Below are 18,411 nucleotides of genomic sequence, written 5' to 3' on the forward strand. Positions count from 1 at the left end.
CAAAACTAGGTGTTTGGGAGCTGGGAATGTAGCTTAGTAGTAGGGTGCACACACACACAGACACACACACACACAGACACACATGATCTTTTACTTGGTGTGACTGTGAATAGTTTCTTCACAGATTTTGAGCAAGGATAAGGCTTATTTATAAATTATTGGAATCTCAACTAATATTGCTAATTTGGAAGGCATTTAAAAAATAAGTATTAACAATCATTTTCCCCAAATTGTCAGATAATTGCAATAGAACAATAATGAGATTGACCTCGTTTTTAAAAATGTATGTTCATTTTTAACGATGGCATCTTAGTCCCATCCTGATGACAGGAAATAGTTCAACGTTTTGTCTTTCAAATAAATTAAGAAGTTGAATTCTTTGTGATTCTTTTTCCCTGAAATGCAATAAAAATGTCGCGTTAAAATACAAGATTGCCAGGACTGATACTGGCTTTTGAAAGAATACTAATAACTTTTTAGTTGCTAAGAATTTCTTTTTATACATAGAAAATACTCTTGCTATCCTTAAGAAGTATTTTCAAGATCCAAAGAAAGAATTTTGATTGCAGCTTTTATACAATGTTGCCATTATTTTTCATGATGCTGTTGCCAAAAAGGAGGGTACAGCATATGAGTACTATAAGCAGCTTGTGAATATCTTTGCTTACAACAGAATTTAGAAAAAGAAATGATAAATGTGTGCCATTTAAAGTAAGGATATTGTGAAAGAAAATTGCAATGCTTTATGGCAAAATGGATTCACTAAAATAGAAGTTTTAAGTAAAATGCAAAAGTAACTCACAATGGCTTCTCTTAATTTGCCTTGATTCAGTAGAAATAAGGGGAAGTTGAATGTAATGGACATCTGTTGGGTTTTTTTGGCTGTCCAGCATCCTACTCTTCTTTCTTTCCCCTTTCTGTGTAGGTCCCCCAGCACACACGTCCCCATGCAGATACCCACGGAACCACAAAGTCTTCTAGCTGCCCTCTGCTGAATAGACACATGTCCTGACTTGGGCAATAAAATACCAGGATTTTGCATTTTGAATGAGTGACCCAAAGACTGGGGAAATCTGGGATTGGATTGCTCTCAGCAGCAATAGCATGGTGCTGAGACTATGCAGTCTCTGGTATTTCACCTCCATGGCTACCTGAATCCAATTTTTTCCAAGCTCTCAAGCCATCTTTCATTTTGGTAAGTCCCTAATGCCTACTCACATATGGAGATATGGATGCAATTTCATGTAACAGAAACCAAAAATAATGGGAACTTAAACAAAGTACAAGTGTATGCCTCTTTCACATAATAGTTTGGTTAGAGGCTTTTATGATGCTATAGTGGCCCTTAGTCATTTGGAACCCAGAGGGCTTCCTAGATTTCTGTTTTGCCACCTTTAAAATATAAACCAAGCTGTCATACATGTGAGGGGATAAAAGGAAGAAGTGTACGCTTCTGTCCTTTAAGGATAAGTCCAGGAACTTGCACGCACTACTTCCACTTATATTCCATTAATCAGAAATTAGTCACATGCTCGGACCTAGCTGCAAGGGAAGCTGAGAAATGTGGTCTTTATTCTCATAGATCATGTCCCAAGTGCTGTACTACTGGGTAAAAAGGAAAAAAAAATATAGAAATTAAATAATAATATGCTCTCTCACCACACTTTCCATAATTACTTTTTTAAACTTATGATAGCCAGAGATGGTTTCTATCAATCAGAATCATGTCTGATTCAATGAGGAAACTCTAAATGGAATAACTTAACAAGGCAGCATTGCATTGCAACCCCAGGCATCACCACGTAGTGTCAAGGTGTAAATCTAAAATGGGGCGTTGGGCTGGGGTTGTGGCTCAGCGGTGGAGCACTCACCTAGCACGCGCAAGGACCTGGGTTTAATCCTCAGCACCTCAAAAACATAAATAAATAAAATAACTACAACTAAAAATAAATATTAAAAAATAAAAATAAACAAAATGGGGTGTCATCCTTATTATTTATTCTCCTTCCATATTCAATCAACTACCCAAGCATGTACTAGGCCCTGGATTCAATCCCCAGCACCATTAAAAACAAAACAAAACTCAGTTCTGCCCCTTTCACTTCATTCCTGCAGCGTTGCCTCAGACGGAACGTTTGTCATTCTTCCTACTCCTGCCCCCTCATCCCTCCAATTCCACTGCTGTCCTGTGGAACACATTCTAAAATCTAAATCTGCATAATGTGTCTCCAATTTCCCTGCATAATATTTCAATTAATTTGTCTTAAGGATAAAACCCAAACTTTCTGGTGTGGTAGACAAGGCCCTTCACTGTATGTCCCTTTGAGTCTTGTTTCTTGACATCCCCCATTGCCCATATGCCTGGTATCTTGGATATTTCCCCATCTTTCAAACGAATCTGCTTTGATAAGAACTCATTCCTGTTTGCACATACAAGTCAGGTAATCTGGAACTACAAATGGCTCAGTCTGGAAGGGAGAGAGACTGCGGAGCAGCATGCTGTCCAGACAGATAAGAGACTACATTACCCCCAGTTAAAGAGTATTTTATGAATGGGAGATGCAGCATGGTGACAGGAATGTTTGTGCAGGTTTCTACCCTCAATCCTAAATATTGTGCCAGACTCCAGCTACCATTCAACATCAGTAAAATGAAAGGTCACTATTATCACGCAGACAACAGTGGGTGATGATTTTCTCTGATCTATGTACATTTCAACATTCTTGATAATTTACTCAATGTATGTCATTTGTATGAACTCAAATTACTATCATCTAATATGGTCAGAAATTACATATAAATGCATGAAGACCATGTTTTTGTTTTGTCAAAATTTTGCACCATTTACACATATCAATTAAATGAGTGATGTAATAGACAATCATTATACTCTGATAAAATAGAAAAAAACATAGTTAATATGTGCAAATAACATTTATGATGAATATAAAGTAATGTTTTTGGCAATCCTCCTGGCTTAGCTTCCCAAGTCATTGGGATTACAGGCATGTGCCACAGTGCCCAGCTGATACAAACATTTATTGAAACTCATTGAACAGTATACTTAAAATATGTGCATTTTATTGTATGTAAGTTATATCTCAATCAAGTTTATTTAAAAATATTTGGGCTGGTAGTTAGTGGCTACCCATGTAATCTCAGTGACTGGGGAAGCTGAGGAAAGAGGACTGCAACTTCAAGGCCAGTCTCAGCAATTTAGCAAGGTTCTCCGCAACTTAGTGAGACTCTGTCTCAAAATAAAAAATAAAAAGGGCTGGGGATGTGGCTCAGTGGTAAAGCACCCCTAGGCTCAATTCCAGTAACATAAATAAATAATAAAAACATTTGGAAGCTGATGATGTAGTGGATATAAGGAAAATAATCATTAGGGTTAGAACCTAAATTTACTAAATCATGTCAATGATAGCTTCTAAATCTTTTTGGTTTATTTACAGCAAACTTTATTTTAAATGGCAAAATGTTAAAAATATTCTCTTTATTTTAAAATTTTTTCACATTTTTAAACTTGTGCAATATAGTTGAACATAATGATGGTATTTGTTGTTACGTATTCATATATGCACACAATATAACAATATAGTTTGGCCAATAGCTTCTCAGCCTTTTGGCTAAGATCATGTATACTGTCTCTTAATCAGTTTAACATCTGATACATCCTCCATCTGAGGACAATATATTAAGTGGATTTTTAGAGCAGAGAGATGGAATAAGGGCTTGCTCCATCCACTCCACACCACACATCAACATGGTATTGCAGTATCTTAGGAATTGTGCAATCTATCCACTTAAAAAAAAAAAGTAATGTTTTTCTCATTGGGGTGATGGTAAAAGGAAATGATGAGCAGGGTGTGGTGATGTATGCCATAATCCTGGCGGCTCAGGAGGCTGAGGCAGGAGGATTGTGAGTTCAAAGCCAGTCTCAGCAATTTGGCGAGGCCCTAAGCAACTCAGCGAAACCCTGTCTCTAAATAAAACACAAAATAGGGCTGGGAATGTGGCTTAGTGGTTAAATGCCCTTGGGTTGAATCCTCGGTATCAATCAATCAATCAATAAATAAATGATGACATAAGGACATTTATTGCATAAGCTTCCACAGTGGGATAAATTCCTGTATGTAGCAGAAAGTCAAATGAAATGGGATTAAACTGAAAGAAAACAGCAAAATCAGACATAGTAAAAAAAGTTTCTGGTGAAAGATCATTATAGAAAAGGATTACTGAACATGTTATAGACTCTCACTGGGATGGACAATTACCTGTCTAGGATGACTTAATTATGGTTTTTGCCTAGAGGCATGAGGCTGAGTTGATGACATCTGCACTAGGATTTTATAGTTCTATTTAAAAGAATATAAAACCTGCATAGTTTTAAATTTATTACAAGGCTTATGGTGGAATGCATTCACATAAAGATCAAGGTGTTGATTTACAGATAGGAAATCTATAACCTAGATTTTGTGGAATCCAGGTTCTAGGCAACCTTCATAGTATATTTCTCTATAAAAAGTCTGATATAAAAAGAATCATAAATTTCATAGTTCTTAGTAATCCAGTACTTTCCTTCATTTAAAAGCATATATTACATTGAAACAATATATTACATATAAAATACTCAGGTTGCTCTTGTATAACCAAATATAAAATTAATAATCTATAAATCTAGCTTTTTCTCCTATGCATGAGAAGAGTTAAAATCAGAACTCTTAGTCAGCTTGATGGTGCATGCTGTAATTCCAGCAGTTCAGGAAGCTGAGGCAGGAGGATTGCAAGTTCAAGGTCAGCCTCAGCAACTTGGCAAGACCCTGTATCAAAAAAAGAGGGGTGGAGTGGGGGAATGTAACTCAGTGGAAAAGCATACCTGAGTTCAATCCCCAGTACCAATAAATAAAATCAGAACTCTTCATTGTTCATTTTACTTATATGATTGATACAGGCAAATGGGTAATCATTTGCAAGTCAGTTTTAGATGAAAACAAAAGATTCTTTAACCATTATATTGATATAAACAATGAAAAAGGAAAGAGAAGCTGGGGTGTGGCAGAGTGTTGCCTAGCAAGGACAAGTCCTGGGTTTGATTCCCAGCACCACAACAAACAAACAAATAGCAGTCTGGTATGTTTCTTCCCAGTCTTTCATATTTGTAATATACAAATAAACAAATATCATGCTCGACTTTTTATCCTTCTGCTCTCTCTGTGAACCTTTTTAGAGTACCTTGATATATGATGATGCATGCCCCTTTACATCTCTTCAACCCTTCATTCTGTATTTCCTAAAAAGAAGAAATTGTTTTGCATTAACCACAGTACAATGATCAAAATCAGGAGATTAATATTGATACAAGACTATTATATAATTTTTGCCACATTTCACCAATTCTTGCAACAATGTCCTTTTTAACAAAAGAAAATCCTTGGTTATGCTTCATATTTGGTTGTATCTTTTTAATTTTCAGTCTTTCTTAGTGATTGTTTTTGAGATGGGGTCTTATGGTCTTACTATGTTGCCCAGCTGGATCTCCAACTCCTCCTGGGCTCAAGCAATCCTCCTGCTTCAGCTTCCCAAAACCCTGGGACTATAGGTGTGCACCACCCCACCCAGCAAGTATTTCTTAATATTGACCTATTTGAAGAATAAAGGCCACTTATTTTGCAGAATGTCCCTTAATTTGGAATTGTCTAATATTTTCTAATGACTATTCAAGTTGTCTTTTTTTTTTTCAAAAACACTGTAGAAATAATTCATTCTTCTCAGTGTATATGTCTGGGAAGCACATGATGGCAATTTGTCCCATTATGATGATGATAACTTTGACCACAAACAGTTTTGTATCCTACATTTTCATTTATGATAATATTAAAATTTATCATGTCCTTCAAAATTCTTGCAAACATCATGTTAGCATGTATAAAATATTTCATTTATGAATGTCATAATTTATTAACTGATCATATTTCTGTTTTATGTATCTTTGCATTGGTAAGAACTTCCAGAATAATGTCATATAACAATGGAGTCAGTAGACATTTTGTTGCACTCCTGATTTTAATGAAAATGTTTTCAGTATTTTAGCATTAAGTATTTTATTGGCTGTTGATTTGAAATAAGTTTTTTGTAATGTTAGGGTGTGATTAAAACTAAAGAGCCAGAAATCTCTAGTTGTTCAATTCATTTATTCACTCATGACCATAAATCCTTTATTGCTCAACCCCACCCAGTATAAACATGTTGCACCTATGTGTGTTTGAGCTATATTTCTTGACTATGTATTTTTTCTTGCCCTCTGGAAATTGTGTCCTTTTTATACCTTTGGAATTTGTAATTCAAAAACTGCTCTCTACTCTCCTTAGAATAAATCTATTTCATCACCAATTTCAAGTTCTCCCCTCTCTCTTCTAGGCTTTGTATAGTTGCTGATCTTTACTGAGAGGTGAAAGAAGAGGATTGATAGTTACCTTTATCTACTCAAGTATGGATTTAGGTTGCCTTCATTTCTCTGGTAAATATTACCTGGCCAAGGATGCTCTGCCAATTCAAGTCCTCCAAGAAGCAGATGCTGAGATGGAATTAAGAGTCAAGGGGACTGGAGTTGTGGCTCAGAGGTAGGGCGCTCACCTAGCATGCGTGAGGTACTGGTCGCCTAGCATGTGTGGGGTACTGGGTTCGATCCTCAGCACCACATAAATGTAAAATAAAGACATTGTGTCCACCTGTAACTAAAAAATAAATATTAAAAAAAAGAGTCAAGAAGTTTGCGTAGGCATAATACTTGCAAACAATAAAGGATGAGAGAATAAAAATCTAGCAGGGAGAACCTCAGCATATGATGTAGATCTGACAATGTCTTAGCCAACTCATGGGCAGCTGTGGAGCAAAGACTGCACATTACAGAAATCTTGCCTGGGGCTGAGATGCCAGACCATTGTGTTCTGCTGTGTTCTGTCACTGACTGAGGACTACCCAAGAAAAGCATTCTGAGGAGCTGTACAAGAAGGCTTATCACAGCTCACTGTACTCCCCACAGCTAAGGAGTTCTTTTATAAATAGTGATCTGGGCAGCTCACCAGCATGACCACCATAGGTATCTTCTGTGTGGAAGGTGCCCAATTGCCCTTTCCCTCCTGAGACTACTGTGTGGTTTCTTTGGAGGGCCTGGTGGGGCTGTCATAACTCCTTTCCCAGTTTTGGGAAGTCTGGTTTTGGCTTTACTTCTTTCACATCTGTCCCCATCTCCCACAGCACTAATGGATCCCACAGACTCTTGGTATCAGGGAATCTTTAGTCAGGGGGTGGCTCTCTTGAATAAATAGCTGCTTTCTGCAGGCTGTCTCCCTACAACCCTTGGAAAATGCTTGCACCCTTGTCCTGATACAGGGCAATGCAGGCTGCTCCACCACAGCCTGTCTCTGCCTAGACATCTCTCTCCCATTAGCTCTTCTCTTGTGTAGACAGGTACAGGCAGTAGGTCAGGTGTGCTGCTTAAGCTTATTAATACTAAATAAATATCAGTATTTAGGATACTGAAATGCCAATCACTCTTTCTTGCAGGCCCCTCCATAACACAGTCTACAAGTGATTCTCTAAGCATCTTCCACTTTACTTGTCTTGCTATGGGGAAGTGGGGGACTCACCCTTCACTATGACCACTGTACTCCCCAGCAGGCCCATGATAATCAGAAGTCCAAATATGTGCTTTCTTAAATGAGTGATAAAGGGGTAGAGTTCCTGAACACACTTCATGATTGCATGTATCCTAAGTACAAATTTATATGAAAATTGTTATGTGCCATAGCAAGGCGGAAAAAAAGAGTTGAAAGCTACGGTTGCAGAGAAAAGAAATATACAGGAGAGACATAAAAAGGAGTAAGGATCATAAGAACCCTCTTAAGACTTTTGGAAACAAATAGATAAGCAAACATGGGTAATTAGAACAGGGGACACTTGTATTTTGCTTCTCAAGCCCTTATTATTCCTTCTCCAAGTCACAACTAGTGTCACTGTATACATTTGCACAAGTTGTAAAGTACACAAGGGATGCCAGATACATTGCAAAGTGAATTGTGACCTTTGGAGCTGAGCCATGCAATCTACACAACATTCACAGTAGACCTGGTTACAGTCCTAGTTTTCCTTTGTGATACCCAGCTCAGCCTCTCATAGCACTATCTGATAGGATGCTAGCCCCGGTCCTAGAACTATAGCACATAAATAGGTCTAATCCATCCCATTCCCATGGCCTTGGACTCATTAGCAGCCATATCAATTATATCATAGGATACTTGGTGAAATGTACAACCTTGTGACATAACTTCCCAGAAGAAAAACTGATTTTCTTTTTACACTAATGATACTTAACGAAGACAGCAACTATCAATTAAAAGTGTCAAAATGAAGGACTTGTTTTTTCCAAGCAATGGTGCAGGCATCTTGACTAACTTAGCCTCTCTGGTATCTATTTTTTTTAAATATTTTTTAGTTGTCAATGGACCTTTATTTTATTTATTTATTTATATGTGGTGCTGAGAATCGAATCCAGTGCCTCACACATGCTAGGCAAACACTCTACCACTGAGCCAAAACCCCAGCCCTCTGGTATCTCTTGTGTCCATTGGGTACCACTGAAATTAAGCTGAAAATAATCTAGTAAATATATTTTTAGAGGAAAGTTTTTCTCTGACCAAGATGGAAACTCAACAACAAGCACTGCTGTAATCTCTAATCAGTCAAGGCTAGAATAAAACAGACCATGGTGTATTGGAAGGTAGTGAGTCCCCATCGCTGCAGGTGATCAAACCCAGGCTGGGCAATTAATTGCTTATAAAGCCTGAAGTACAGGGGATTCATATGCCCACTGGGGGCTTAGACTGTTGTTACATTGCCAAGGTGATGTCTTCCATGTGGGCTTTTAAAATAGTAAAGATATTCAAACATATGCACACAAACAGAAACATGATATTCCAAGAATTAAATAGATTGTGCTATAGATTTGCCTCCAAAATTTTTTGGAAGCATAAGAGTGTGAAGATTCTTTCCTTTGCAGGGTATCATTCAACTGAATTGTGATGCCAGTACGTCAAAATTATGAACCAGATTCTCGGGTGGTTTTCTTCACAATTTTGTTGAGACAGTCTATTTCTTTGTGCATTATGTTATTTTTATGTCACTAATTTAAAATTTTATGAGGCCTCCTCCCATATATTTTCCCCATATAGCTATCTAAAAAGCACATACACAACACAGAGACTAATTTTTTTGTCATTTATGTCTTTTGCTTCACCAATTTATTTACAGATTTATGGTTCATTGGCTTTTGGTTTGAAAATTAATGCTAAATCAATACTTTGTATAAATTTATTATGATTTCACTGTAAATTATTTTGCAATAGATTGTTTGACTGATGTGGTGTAAAACTCTATTGTATATAAATGAAAACATTAAGCAAGTTGAAGGCATAAAATCAGCTAGCACCCTAATATAGCAGTTTTTGAGTGAGAAACTATATAGCATTTTTATGTAGCATATGGGAAAACTGTGCAGCATGGGAGTTTTTAGCATTAATTCTACAGTTGTACTAAATCTAACATGTCAGTCTCTATCTCCACTCCAGCCAGATTTAAAGTGCGAAGTTTTCACTGCTGCACGGAATGCTGAAATCTAACATGGCAGTGTTCGAGGAAGCCCATCTTCATAAAGCAAGTCTAGACTATTTAGCATCTATACGTGGAAATCATCTTAACCACTGGGTATTTTGAAATGTAATTTTCTTCCAAATTACGGAATATTTCCAAAATTGCTCTAATGTTTTGAGCACTCTATTATCTTTTAAGTAAAAGGAAATTATCACTACAATGTAGAGCAAGACATTTTAATTCTAATCACATTTTCAGGGCTTACCTTTTATTTCTGACATATCTTTCTGTTTTTGACAAATGAAAAACTGGAAACTGTGCAGTTGACTCGCATAAGGAAGAAAGCATGCATAATAGCCGCAGTATTTTTAAAGGCACATATGTCATAACTCAATTGATTTTCACAAAGTGAACACACCCGTATAATCAAGACACAGAATGTTACTGGCTTTCAAGAAGCTCGCCTCCCATTTGTCTGCAGTCACTAGCCACTCTCATAAGGTAATCCTGACTTCTGATGGAGAGATTACTTTTGCCTGCTTTTATACTTTATACAACTGGAATAATACAATGGTTATTTTGAGAATGACCTCTTCCACTGGGTTTAGGTCTATGAAACATGGCCATGCTGTGGTCTCTTCCTGCTCTTTGCCATTATGCCATTCCATTATTGAAATGTTCTACAGTTTATTCTTTCCTCTGTTGGTGAGCATAGCTTCTACATTTTGTCCATTATAAACAGTATTGCTACATTCTAGAGCATGACTTTTAGTGAATAGAAGTAAATACTTTGTTGGGTATAAATCAAAGTACTATTTCTATAAATGTACGTTTAAAACATCTACCCCTTGTGCTCAGCCTTATGAACAATGGCATCTTTTTCTTTCTTTCCCCCGCCCTCCACCCTCCAGATGCTGGGGATCAAACCCAGGGCTTCACACATGCTAGGTAAGTGCTCTACCACTGAGTTATTTCCCAGCCCTAAAGACATCTTTTTTCTAGTCGTGATGTTAGGAAGGCAGCCTACAGTTTTTCTAATACAAAAAGAACATGACATTCAAAACATCCTGGTCCTTAAGGCTTTGGAACATATTTAGATCTTTATGGATTGAAAGCCTTAACTCAGCAGTATAAAAAATTAATTTTTATGTCATTGCACTTAATTTATATTTTAAGCCTACATTTTACCTGATGGCACAGATGATCACAGAGAATGTAAAATGTTCACCCTGCCTTTCCTCAGTTTCAGAGGCAAATATGATGCTGGCCATTTATTGCCATTTATTTAAACCAACATGTGCTGAGACACTGTCCTTCTTGCCTGTGATTTGCTGGGTATGCGGGCACCTTCCTGGTCCTGGCTACAAGCATCTTCAGGTCTGCTGGCCATTTAGCCTACAGGGAGCAGGTGGCCTCTGGATACCCATACATACATTCATGTGTACCCTTCTCTTGGGCCCATACCTTGCCAACCCATAGACACTATTAGCCCAGAGTACAGTAGGTAGACTGGCTCTTCATCCAGCCTTCTATATCTGTTCATGGCATGAACTCTATACCATGAATCTTCTGGACTTAAGTTTTTGAAAATCAAAAGCCCAGGTTTGGGCTGGGAATGTAGCTCAGTGGTAGAATGCTTGCCTAGCATGCAAAAGGGTTTGACCCTCAGTACTGGTGTGGAGGGGATCCCAGGTTTGTATACTTCAAAAGCTTTCCACCTGTATCACCCTTTGCTTGAGGCAGAGAATGGTGATGACCTGAGAGGAACAGAGGAAAAAAAGGTAGAAGGGAATATTGTTCCACCACTTAAATATATGTTTCAGGGATGTAGCTTAGTAGTAGAGCACTTGCCTACTATGCATGAGGCCCTGGGTTTGATCTGTGGTACAGAGAAAAATATGTGTGTGTGTGTGTGTGTGTGTGTGTGTGTTCCATTCTATCACTTCCTTAAACTCCCTTCATAACTTCTTGTGTGTGTGTGTGTGTTTGGGGGAGGGGTACTGGGGATTCAACCCAGGGGTATATTACCACTGAACCACATCTCCGGCGCTTTTGTTTGTTTATTTTTGGTTTTTGGTGCCAGGGATTGAAATCAAGAGTGCTCAAGTACTGAGCCATATTACCAGCCCTTTTAATTTTAAAATTTGGGGTGAGGGGTACTGGGGATTGAACTCAGGGACACTTGGCCACTGAGTCACATCCCCAGCCCTATTTTGTATTTTATTTAGAGACAGTGTCTCACTGAGTTGCCTAGTGCCCACTTGTGCTGAGGCTGGCCTTGAATTTGTGATCCTCCTGCCTTAGCCTCCTGAGCCTCTAGGATTACAGGCATGTGCCACCACAGCCTGCTCTTTTTATTTTTTATTTTTTAGACAGCATCTCACTAGGTTGCTTACAGCCTCTCTAGGTGGCTGAGACTGGCTTTGAACCTGCAATCTTCCTGCCTCAGTCTCCCAAGCTGCTGGGATTACAGGCGTGAGCCACCCCTTTTATTTTATTTTATTTTTTTATTTTGAGGAAAGTTCTCCCTGAGTTGCTTAGGGCCTCACTGATTTGCTGAGGGTGGCCTTGAACTTGTGATCCTCCCGAGCTGCTGGGATTATAGGCATGCACCACCATACCTGGCATAACTTCTGATTTAAAAAACAAACGAACAACAACAACAAAAAAAACTTTCACAATACCTTCAAGTTTACCATGATTACAATTAGACTTATATCAGATTGAATTCAGTATAGACTTTGAGAAAATTAATAGCTGTTTTTTGTTTCTGATAGTTTCACAATTCTGCAGAAAAGAAAATTCAATAATAGTGAATTACTATGAGCTACCATTTATTATTCCAGGTGTTTTGCTATAAACACTGTAAGTATTTCCTTAATTTTTATAGTAACCCCACGAAGGAGGGCATTATTTCTTCACTTTATGTATGAGCAAACTGAGGCATATGTAGGTGAACTAACTTGCTCAAAGTCACAAAACTAGGATTTGGGCCACTCAACCAAGTCAATGCAAAACAACCCCAAGTGCTACCATACTTGAGCAGATATCTTTAATGAAACTTATGTTTAGTTAATGCTTTCAAAAATAAAAGCAGCTTTTTTTTAATACTATTAATGAGGAAGTTTTGATTTAAAAACATTGGGTGAACTAAAAAACCCACAAAAAAAATATTTTAAAAGCATTGGGTGGAATTAAAAGTCATTTTTATTTTACAACAAACCCTCACATATTTACCTTTTGCTTCTAACTAAAGAAAACCTTGCTAATTGTAAAAACATTCAATTTCCCCATAAAATTATTTCCCCAAAGATTATGGTTACCAATAATATCATATATATTGCTGTAGTTTTTTTCCTATCTATATATGAAGTGGCTTCTATCTGTGGACATAGTTTTAAAAAACACAAGGGTTAGTTGGAGTGTAGCTAGTGGTATAGTGCATGTTTTAGTATGCATGAGACCTTGGATTCAATCCCCAGGACCAAAAATAAAATAATAAAATAATAATAATAATAATAATAATAATAATAATAATAATAAAATAAGCTGAGCCTGGCGATACATGTCTACTTGGGAGGCTGATGCAGAAGGATCATTTGAGCCCAAAAGTTCAAGACTAGCTTGAGCAACAGAGCAAGACCCTGTCTCAAATAAATAAGAACAAAGTAGTGATATATTCTACAGTAAGGATGAAACTTGAAAACTTAATGCTAAGAGAAAGAAGCCAATCACAATAGACAACATCACATCATCCAAGATTCCATTTGTATGAAATATCCTGGAATTATTCTGAGTATCCATCTGCTTTCTTGTCTGACCCTTACTAAACTAGATAGACAAGGCCCCTGCTATATTAGAGCTCTCATTTGAATGGTCAAAAAAAGAAAGAAAGAAAAAAAGAAACAAACAAACAAAGTAATAAGAATGTTGCAAGCAAAGAAAACAGAAGTACCATCCTGTTGTTCCAGACAGAAGCTTTTCATATTGGCTGTGCAGAAAGACCGGTGTGACAACATAGGATGACTCAGTAGAGTAAGTAAAAGAAGTGGATGACTCAGTAGAGTAAGTAATAAGAAGTGAGGACAAGTCCCATCTAATTGGAAGGTGGAGGCAGGAGGATCGCTTGAGCCCAGGAGTTCAAGGCCAGCCTAGACAACATAGTAAGACCATCTCAAGCAAAAAAAAAAAAAAATACAATAGAGTGGTGGGCAGGGGCTGGATCATACGCATACTGCTAATTTTTTTACTTGCCTGGTATATTGGGTAAATATAAATAAAACAAAGACACAACTTTTAGTGTTTATAATGTAACCTATCATTTTGCATTCTTGATTTTTATTTTTTTGCAGCCTTGATTTTTAAATCCTGTGCTTTTTATTACAGAATTGTCAATTACTTTTAGGACAGGAAATCTTTGACTTGTAAAATACAGATATATTTAGGCAATCAAATGTATGCCCATGTCTTGAACTGAAACATATACATACATAAGTCATTAATAAAAACAAAGCAAGACACAAGATTCCTATCACCTAGCCCCTCAAAGGAAAGATACTTTTCATTCACAGTTTTGTATTTTGTTTTGTTTCATTATTTACTTTTTCTTCTTTTTGAAAATAAAAGTTTATCTTTCTAAGAGGAAAAAAACTCCTTTGAAAAAGTAGAAATGTGTAACTAATCAGTGTATATTGATGTAATAAAGCAAATCTTCCTAAGAATATGGTACTTTAAGTTGAAGAAAATTTGCCTGTAAAACAGATTGCCATATATGAGCTTTTTTTTTTTTTTTTTTAATTCTGCATTCTAAATGCTTACTGTAGCTTCTCTTTAATAAAATCTTTGTGGGTCTTTATGGGCCTCCTCTGGAAAATCTACAGGTAGCCCAGTAGCTTTATATTTATATGAAAGTCAAAGAATAAACTGAAGATATCAGAAATGGGGTAAAGATTAAAGATCGTACCCAAAGAAATCAATTGAGAATCAGTTTTTGGTATAAATGAAGCATAATTAACATTTTTCTTTCTTTCTTTCTTTTTTAGTTGTTGATAGATCATAATTATTTCTTAATGCTTTTTTTTTCCCTTTTTTCAAATGCTGGGGATCAGACCCAGGGCCACGTATGTGCCAGGCAACCACTGAGCGGCATTCCCAGCTCTCTCCCTCCATCTTATAAATGCTATCACCAAACCCATTTAAGATTGGAAATAAATTATGTCATGCTGTGGTAACAATTTTAAAGAGTGGCCTGAATGAGAGTCAAAATTCTATAGCATTTCTTCACTGACAAGGAATTGTTGTCCAATCTTTTACAAATTGCTCAATTTATTATTTACTCTAAAGATTAGGTCAATGTGGAGTCATAATCTCTTTGGACCTTAATTTATTCATCTGTAAAATTACGGACTTCTTAAAAATTTAAGTTTGGACTTGTTATAAATCTAATTCCTAGCAGCAAATGTTCATGCATGCCGTTTCTGACTGATTAGAGCGCCCTCATGTGTGTCTTTGTTGTAATGTTTTAGATATTGAGAAAGTAGTATTAATCTCAGTGACAGCAATACAATTAATAATGTATTTTTGCATTTATGATAGCTTCAAGCATCACTCAGTAAATGCTAGAGTGTGGCTAATTTTACTAAAGTTCCCTATCAAACTTCTTCCATGCCAAATGTTATTCTAAAACAATGCAGTTACTACTGTTGCTTTGGTTTAAATTTTAATTAAATGACTTAAAGGGTCTTTTCCCTTTAGACTTCCAAGATAAATTTTTCATTATAATACTACTTTATTATCAGGCCTAAAAGAAAACATACAGGCAGTAAGTCATTTTTATGTGATAGCTTGACATCATATTTTTAGGGATAGATAATAAATTTTTTTAATACCTTTGTTTTATTTATTTTTATGTGGTGCTGAGGATTGAACCCATTGCTTCACACATGCTAGGCAAGCACTCTACCACTGAGCTATGACCCCAGCCCCAATAATAAAAATTTACTTATGTAAATCACTGAAAAAAAATTTTTGTCCTAATCAAAAAGACTACATTGGAGGGCACCAAAACAAAATCTCAGGTTTTTGTTTTTTGTTTTTAACAGAATACTTTATTTTTTTATTTTTATGCAGTGCTAAGGATCAAACCCAGTGCCTCACATGTGTGAGGCAAGCGCTCTCTGGCTGAGCTATAGTCCCAGCCCAGGAATCTCAGTTTTTTTAAAAACACACAAAAAATCAAAATCTCAAAAATCCATTCATATTTTAAATGAAATCAATTTAATAAATATTTATTAAGCATCCACTATGTTCCAGGATTGAAATGTCAAACTATAGTTTCCACAGACACTAAAGCAAAAATGTAGTTCTTTTCCTCCTGTAGAATGACCTTGTAAGAATGGCCTTGCCTAATATCTGCTGTAAAGACTTAATAACATAACATATAAGCATATTTTAAAGAGTGAGGTGTTATTAAAATGTTTACAAGAGAAACCTTGGTGACTCTGAGCACTTATCTTAAGAATTACTTTGCATGTGGGAAATTCCTGAATGTGAGGTTCCTCTGATTTTTTATTTAATTTTTTCTTCAAATTTTCCATGATAGGAGAGAAAGTAGGATGATAGGATTATGTCAACCTAAGAAGAGCGATCTAAACTATTCTTTATCACCTCTTATTCTTTCTCTTAGCAAGACATGGCATGGGCTGGTAGGAGATGGTAGCAGTTAAGCCAAGAGGTCAGACTGGCTATACTGGACTAGCTAGAATGAAGCAATGACTCCTCTGGCAGAAGCCAGAATTTTCACCTTCTAAAATTTCCTGAAACCAGATACCAGCAACCCTTGATATTCAAAAGAAAGCAGTATAAAAGATGATATAAGTGGTTCTGTGATACTAAGGAAAATTGATTAGAAATCCCCCCACTTTTTTTTTCCTGGTACTGGGGATCAAGAACTCAGGCCCTGTGCTTGCTAGGCAAGTGCCCTACCACTATTCTACATCCCCAGTTTTTCTTGAGGTTTCTAATGAGAAAAATTCTAAGGACCCAGAGTTTGTGAAAATTCTTGGGCTGAGAACACAGGAAGACTAAAGGGACAATGGCTAATCACAACCACCAACTACTTCACATCAAAATTAATCTCTGGAGCAATGTTGTATCAGATCTCAGATCTCAGAGGAAGGAACATTTCTGCTCTGTTTCCTCAAGGTTACCAATCAAAAAAGGCTTTCCCAGGCCTGTTGACTCCTCTTAAGAGGAGTGATTAATACCATGGTCAGAGTCTAAGATATTCATTCGGCCTTATTTACTTCTTCCGACTCAGATATCATTTCTTTTCTACCTCTTAAAGGTCTCCTCTATAGATTGTTTCGTGTTAGTTTCAGGAGGAAGAGAGAAAAGGTTTAATAAAACAGAGTTCTGTAGTGGGAGTTAATGAATTTTCATTCCCTGAATAGAGCTCCACATAGCTGCCTCAATCTGAATGTCCAAGGGAGCAGGGGACCCAGGCATTCTTTGTTCCCTGAATTAACACCATAATAATACTTCAGAACCTTATCTGAATCTTCTAATGTTTATTCTTTCCATAATGTAAAAAGATAACAAGAAAGTTCAAGATGCTTTTCTGTCATATCCAAACATGTGGGAAATAATCAGAGTTTTTCCAGGTTCATTTTCCTTATCTCAGAATAGAAGAAAAAATACTGAATTTGTAGGGAATTGGAAGTTATACATCTTGATGAAATCACCTATCACTCTAAGGAGACTAAATGTTTGCTGTATTAGTTTAAAAACAGAAAAGTAAAAATCCAAACAGGACCCAAACATATGCTTAATTTAGTATATGATAAAAACTAGGATTCCAGGGTTGGGGATATAGGTCAGCTATAGAGAACTTGCTTATGTGAAGTCCTGGGTTCGATCCCCAAAGCTACAAAAACAAAACAACACCACCACCACAACACCTAGCATTTCAGATCAGTGGGAGAGAGATGGCTTATTCAATAAATGTAATGAGATAATTCGTTATATCTCTTTTTAAAAGAAAGGTAAATAATTACTTTAGGCCAAAATAAACTCCATATATGTCAAAAATTAAAGATAAAATAAGAGACCATGAAAGTTCTAAGGGGAAACGTGGATGAATATTTCTGTGATATTGCAGTAAAAACAACAACAACAACAAAAGGCCTTTTTAAGCACGTATTACCAAATTCAGAAGCTATGAAGAAATTTTTTTTTGTCTACAGGAAAGAGACTAAAAGACACTAAAAAACAAAAACAAAAGCCTTTAGCCAGGTGCACCTGTAATCCCAGCAACTCAGGAGGCTGAGGTTAGAGGCTTGCAATTTTAAAGCCAGCCTCAGCAACCTAGCAAGGCCCTGTCTCAAAAAAAAAAAAAAAAAAAAAAAAAAAAAAAAAAAAAAAAAAAATTTAAAAAGGGGCTGAGGATGTGGCCCAATGGTTAAGCCTCCCTGGGTTCAATCTCTGCTACCAAAATAAAAGGCTTTTTAAAGTATGCATTACCAAACTCAGAAGATATGAAGAAATATATTTTTTTTTGTCTGTAGAAGAGACTAAAAAACATAAAATAATACCTTTAAAAAAGAGAAAAGAGGGGCTGGGGTTATGGCTCAGCAGTAGAGTGCTTGCCTAGCACATGTGAGGTGCTGGGTTCAATCCTCAGCAACACATAAAAATAAATAAATAAAATAAAGGTATTGTGTCCAATTATAACTAAAAAAGTATATATATATATATGACATA

The 18,411-nt window shown here is 36.5% G+C and overlaps 1 protein-coding gene and 1 non-coding gene across 2 annotated transcripts in view; one reads left to right on the plus strand and one right to left on the minus strand.

The window, feature by feature from the left end:
- The first annotated feature begins 3,609 nt into the window (after positions 1–3,609).
- LOC114104294 (U2 spliceosomal RNA) lies at positions 3,610–3,802 on the plus strand. Its single transcript, XR_003584819.1, has one exon. It is a non-coding gene; the product is annotated as a U2 spliceosomal RNA (small nuclear RNA).
- A 1,454-nt stretch (positions 3,803–5,256) lies between these two features.
- Positions 5,257–18,411, minus strand: part of Rps6kb1 (ribosomal protein S6 kinase B1) — a 94,220-nt gene continuing 81,065 nt past the window's right edge. The window contains exon 15 of the mRNA XM_071603467.1: positions 5,257–5,293. Within this exon, the coding sequence (XP_071459568.1) occupies positions 5,272–5,293 (22 nt within the window). The 3' untranslated portion in view covers positions 5,257–5,271. The remainder of the gene's footprint in view (positions 5,294–18,411) is intronic.

Source organism: Marmota flaviventris, chromosome 17 (genome assembly GCF_047511675.1).
Source record: "Marmota flaviventris isolate mMarFla1 chromosome 17, mMarFla1.hap1, whole genome shotgun sequence".
NCBI lineage: Eukaryota > Metazoa > Chordata > Mammalia > Rodentia > Sciuridae > Marmota > Marmota flaviventris.